The following is a 6,000-nucleotide window of genomic DNA, read 5'->3' as shown; positions in this document are numbered from 1 at the left end:
TGTTCAATTCTACTCTTTGCCTTTGTTATAAATGAAAGGATACATAGTTAGATATTAAAGATCCATTATCTTTTATAGCAAAATAAACTGAAACTTCAAAGATGTCGAAATTTTACTAGAGAGGTTAGTATTACAAAAATGTTACGATACAATTTATTATTATTCAAATATTATAAAAATGGATATTCATGATCCTTTCTTTTCATAATTATCTATGATGGCACTGTCTCTTTTTTTTTAATTTTTTTTTTTTTTGCAATTTTAGAACTTACTATTTTATACTTTATATCATGCACTTAGCGACATCTGGGGATAACTTTACCAGGGGTCGCCCGTGAACTCCCTGATTTCACATCTGTAGCCCCGTCTTTTCAAAACGTTGAATAAAGTGTATCGTTCCGGCTTTCGTTAAGGTATGAGTTCAATTTGTAATTTGTTGATCAAGATGAAGCTGTGACTGATAATGAAAATATGTATCTGTATATATGTTATTATTTTTGTCATTTTTATGGTTAAAAGCTGCACAATTTATCAGGTTTCTTTTTTTGAAAAAATTATTGTACTAGGAGACAAGAAACTACAACTTCCGGCGCTTTAGTCCTAATCCGCATATCTATTGTGTGTTAGGTGACTCGAACATTTACTTTAAAAAATGGCAGGCGCCTTTAAGCAAAATTTTACAATAATGGATCTTTCCGATGAAGTACTTCTCAAAATCTTGTCACATTTATCAATACAAGATCTCGTAAGCGTCGGTGAAGTGAACTCAAGGTTTCACGACGTAGCTTGTGACAAACAGCTTGTGAGGACGACGACATTTTTTAATACCGAAAGGTTACCACTGCAAACGTTTAAGTTATATTTTTCTGTTAAGGGGCGATCATTGAATATTACAGTATTGGACTTGAATAACTGTAATTGGATAAAACCTCTTATTTTGCAACAATGTGTAATAAAATGCAAAAATCTCCGAACATTGCACATCGTAAATTGTAACATAGAGCTACTTTCTTTTTCCAAAATTATTGTAAGCTTACCTTGTCTTACTAAAATTTCGTGGTCTGTTCTGTATCGTGATAATGAAGGCACCATTGAAAATTCAGCACTTGATTCCTTCAAGCATTTGCCTGCTTCTAAGTTTGAGAATATACATAGCTTATATTTTGAAATTGCAAATAACATCTTACACTTTACAGTTTTGCACAACATTCTTTCAAAATGTAGTCATTTGCAGAGTTTGCACTTATATCTGATGTCTAATGTGTCTCCTCCATACAGACTAACAAATTTTTCAACTCGGTTTGAAACATACAAATTACCATTTTTACATAGTTTTCTACTCACATTGGAAATGCTTCCTTCTGTAGATTCCCCTCCCTTTAGTTCATGCTATGTTGTATTTTGGAAATTGATGCGGTTGATATTAAATACAAGTGAAGGCAAAAAATGGAAGAAACTCTGTTGGTATATCAATGAAGAAATTGAGCCAAGTACTGAAGATAACATTTTGGAAACAATTACAAATATCACTCATCTCTCCCTGTTTAATCTTTTCAGCATAAATGCAAAACAGTGCATCTTTAGTAAAGTGTTGCCATCATCTCTTGAATATTTGGAACTGGTCAAATCCCATGTTACTGCACAAGATTTAGAAGATATATCTAGAATCGGGGGAAAAGAATTGTCTGTACTTCGTATTTATGATAGTGTTTGGGAACCTGATTTGAATTGTACTATGTTATCTGACTTCTTCAAAGTTTGTAGCAATATTACAGTATTAAATTTGCTTGATTCTCACTTTTCTGTAAAAAATAAACCTTGTTTTGCCATTAGTTATTTAAAGTGTTTGAAACAGCTTGCACTTTCTTCATGTGCATTTAGTGAACTTCATGAATGTAACAGAAGAGAGACTAGTGCTGAAACATCTGGATTTTCCCAAAGGCGGCGTATAGGAATTTCAGCTTTGGAAGATTCTAATGACTCATCTTTATTTTTAATTGTAGAAAACTGCACTCTGGTTGAGGATTGTGATTTTAGAGGCTGTCCCAGCCCTGGGTGTTTAAAAACTGTGACATGTACAGATAAAGATTTAAATCTTCTTTCAAAGTTAACACATTTGAAATCTTTGACCCTTTTAGACCTACCACATATAAATTATGGATCATTTTTATATCGTATAGCAAATAAATGTAAGTTCCTGAAGACTTTGAGGCTTGGGTCACTGGGAAAACATGCACATTTTACATGCATGGGATCCATAATTCAAGCATTGTACAATTTTGATTCATTATCAGATTTTGTGCTACAACATAAAATGCTTGATATCAATTCCCAAAGTTTATGGAATGCTCTCTCTGATGTTCGTAGCATGCGTAGACTTTGCCTTAAATCAAAACGAGAAACCACTTTAGAAGCAGCTAGCATTGCTGCTAATGTTGCAAAAATGAATAATCTAAAAGTACTTCATATTCATGGGCGCATCTTTAATTTTAGACAGGTTTCCAAGTTATTGAAAACGGTCTATCATAAGAAAAAACTTGATATTGATAGTTTTATTGAACCAATTCAGTATAAGCAACATTCACCATACACAGATATTCCTAGGCAACACTGGAGAGAACTTTGCTCAATGTTATGTAACATTGCTAACTGTGCATGGCATTAATATTTGAAGTTTCTAGATTATAACTATAGGTGTTGTATAAGCTGCACGTTTATACGTGCAGTTTGGTTGTCATAAACTTTCTGTATGGTGTCCATTCTGAAGATGATATCTGCAAATCAGTCTGTAAAATTTATTCAAATAAAGTGAATTATTTGAAAAGAGTAGCTCTCTAATTGTAGTTAAGTGTTAACTGAACTTGACACTTGTCGGGTACAAATCCATTTCACTTTTTTAAAGTTTAACTTGTGATTCTAAATCACTGACTCACATTGCATGCTTCCTAATAAACATTATCAGCAACCGATAAGGAAAATGACAAAATGTAAGTCATCAAATTCAATCATTAACAGCCCCATGAGTTTCTCAAAACTTCTGTGGGTTGTTTCCAAGGGTAGGTAGGTAGCTAAGATATCTATTGTGGAATAATTCACACAATATATATTGTGATGATCACTATTTAACTGCATCTCCCAGTAGTAAAGAAGCTGTTAATGACATCCATAACTTGTGAAAGGGAGGAGGGACAGGCTGGATAAAAGCCAGAAACCTGCTTCTATGCTGTTGGATAGATGTCGGATAAGTAAATCCTTATATAGTAAATTCTAATGGCTTATATAGGCAATATAAGATGGGTGATAATTTTGAAGCAGATGTTTGTATAGCATCTGGATGGCAACTTATTCAAACTACTGAGGAATCTTTCTTATTTCCTTCTGATGAAAGATTAGAAGAGGCACACTGTGAGCAGTTCTTGGTATAGTGCAGAGGTTCCCAAACTCAGTTCACAGTGACTTAGTATCTCAATAATTTTTTTCAGTATCTCTAGGCCTTTTACACTTCACTACTATATGCCACCTTGTAGGATGTTGGAAAAGCATTTGATAATGATCGTTGTTTAAAAAATGGACCTTTTTTTGTTCTTTCAGACTGTGTGCCATGGCATACAGTTTAGGAACCACTGGTATAGTTAGATTTGCTTGGTAGTCTATACAAGTTAGAGGACTAATTCCAGAAATTCTACCTCATCTTTAGGTCATATTGGCATAGTAAATATCACAGTTCTTTGATAAACATGTATTTTTTGGGAAAATTTCTTCAGAGATTACTAATTTTTTGTGTGTGTTGGGGGGGGGAGTAAATTCAGTATATGGAACAAATGTTAATTACTGTGGTTATCGTGTAATTTATTGTTTATAGTCATGCCACAGGTGCCTTTAAAGATTAGATATTGAACAAATGTCGCTTTCATTTTTCAAACTCGTTTTTTCGTTGGCAAGCTAGCCTGGTTGGCCGAGTGGTTAGCATATCTGCCCTACAGCCAAAAGACTGGGCATGGATGTTTGTAATTTTCTGTGGAAATGCTAGTGGTGGCGGATGATAGATGGTGTTGGTGGATTGAGTGGTGGAGACAGAGAGACATGTAAAGTAGGTGGCCCTCCCTTCATTTGGCTATAAACTGATTGATGTCTATTAATCAGTATAAATATTAATAGGCTATATATATATATATATTTATTTATTTATAGTTTTCATTTTATTTTTTACATTCTCTGAAAACATTCTAGTAACCAAACAGAACTTTTTTTAAGCCACTGCAGGTTTCCAATAAGTGGGGCAGTGAACTCGGACCTGTCAGTGAAATTCATCTTTCACCTAAAGAAAATTACAAACATCCATGCCTGTTGCAGGATTCGAACCTGCAGACTGTTGGTTGGAGACTGAGTATGATAACTTGACCAACCAGGCCACAAGACTAGAAAATATGAAAAATTTTACCTGTTGATAAATAGAGGAAGACGGTGTACCAATTATGGAGCATTCATGTTAAGCTGTTCATAGCCAACATGTATCAGAATAATGCAAAACAGTAACCACCTAGCATTCAATGATTGGATTGTTTCTTTGTGCATTATTTACTGATTCTCACATTTGGAGTGGTGTCCCTAAGAGCTCCATAAAAATACTCAGTTCAGTGCTAAAAAGAGTAGTTGGATTAATGACTTTGTAACAAATCAACAGGTCTCTCTGCAGACATAGGTATGCAATGGTACCTTCTTTCTTCTTAACTTTAATATTTTCTTGGATATAATATTGAATAGTGCTCTAGGAGAATCTTAAACATAGTATAATCTAAATTACAATCTTGTGATTTTTTTTTATAGGAATACTGCTTACAAGAGGTTGTAATTGTAAACTTAGTATTGTAGTTGGGTTCAATAATCTAAACTGTTTTTTAGAAAAGATGACTTCTCAAGTCTCTTAAGTTGTCCTAAACAGGGTGGTGATTTTACATTTAGCAAATTCATGTCCTCCACCCTATTTTCTGTAAGCTTGATTTATGAGATGTGCAAAAAATATATGGAAATCGATTATAGTATGGCAACTTATGGTAAATATAAGAGAAAAAAAAATCATCGGCCAGACAACTTTCTATTAGTTGTTGAATTTAACAGTCTGGTATAACTTAGAATCATGTAAAACTAATATAGTAGGGTGGTTTAATCTATATGTAGTCTGCTGTGGCAGTCATTTACATGCATTTGTATTCTTTGACCAATTTTCCTAATTTGGGGATTAAAAAAAACATCAGCTTTTGCAAAGAGGTATGAGCCTGGCTCTTCATATAAAACCTTTTGGTTTTTGCATTCTAGACAGGATTTGTAAACTTTTGTGTAATCCACAGAATAGGTTCACTTCAACTATCCTGGTACTTCAATAAATTACAATATGGACTACCTGCACTGCACTTCTTAAGCCTTTTCCTTCAAGCTGTTAGTGTGGGTTAAGTGTTATTCTCCATTTCCACTGCTGTTAGTGTTAAAAATGAACACACACACACAAATATTCTGTGCTGTGAGGACATTGTGTTGTAGGTTTAATGGAATATTTACAGCACTAGGAAAGGATTAAAACTAATTTTAATGCTTCCAATATTTCATCTGTCACTGAAACATCTTCAGGAATTACAAATAACTCTTGTAACACACACAGAGAGACAACACAATACAAATGAAACATATGGGTGACCAAAGTCCTATCTAGGTGGTGCACCCTCTTTGGGCATTTGCAGGTGGCCTAGGATGTAAAAGTGGGACCTGACAATTATTGTTTCCCAAATTTTGGGAAGTTTTATGCATCAGATTTTAAGTTAGGTTGATTTCTGAACAGTCAGAAGTATTTAACCTGACATAAATACTTCAAGAATTAACCATTTTCCTCTTCCTGATTCTCTCTCTTCCTCCCCCCCCCCTCCTTTGATGTATGTTTTGGTAGCTGATATCTTTCCATCCTAAATAGATGTCTTAAATAAATACAGATGCATAACTTATCAAAAT

The 6,000-nt window shown here is 34.0% G+C and overlaps 2 protein-coding genes across 2 annotated transcripts in view; both read left to right on the top strand.

Moving 5' to 3' along the window:
* Window positions 1-332: 332 nt before the first annotated feature.
* The window catches only part of RpS19a (Ribosomal protein S19a), a 50,254-nt gene continuing 44,586 nt past the window's right edge, over window positions 333-6,000 (top strand). Inside the window, exon 1 of the mRNA XM_090412881.1 lies at window positions 333-413. The gene's annotated coding sequence lies outside the window, so the exon portion shown is untranslated. The remainder of the gene's footprint in view (window positions 414-6,000) is intronic.
* Window positions 686-2,665, top strand: LOC150093986 (F-box/LRR-repeat protein 18-like). Its single transcript, XM_090412928.1, has one exon. It carries the CDS (start codon window positions 686-688, stop codon window positions 2,663-2,665), a length of 1,980 nt encoding a protein of 659 aa, XP_090269054.1.

This window comes from Typopeltis vanoorti, chromosome 23 (genome assembly GCF_054136105.1).
Source record: "Typopeltis vanoorti isolate ZY-2024b chromosome 23, IOZ_Tvanoo_1.0, whole genome shotgun sequence".
NCBI classification, from domain to species: domain Eukaryota; kingdom Metazoa; phylum Arthropoda; class Arachnida; order Uropygi; family Thelyphonidae; genus Typopeltis; species Typopeltis vanoorti.
This window is presented reverse-complemented; position numbering and strand designations above follow the sequence as displayed.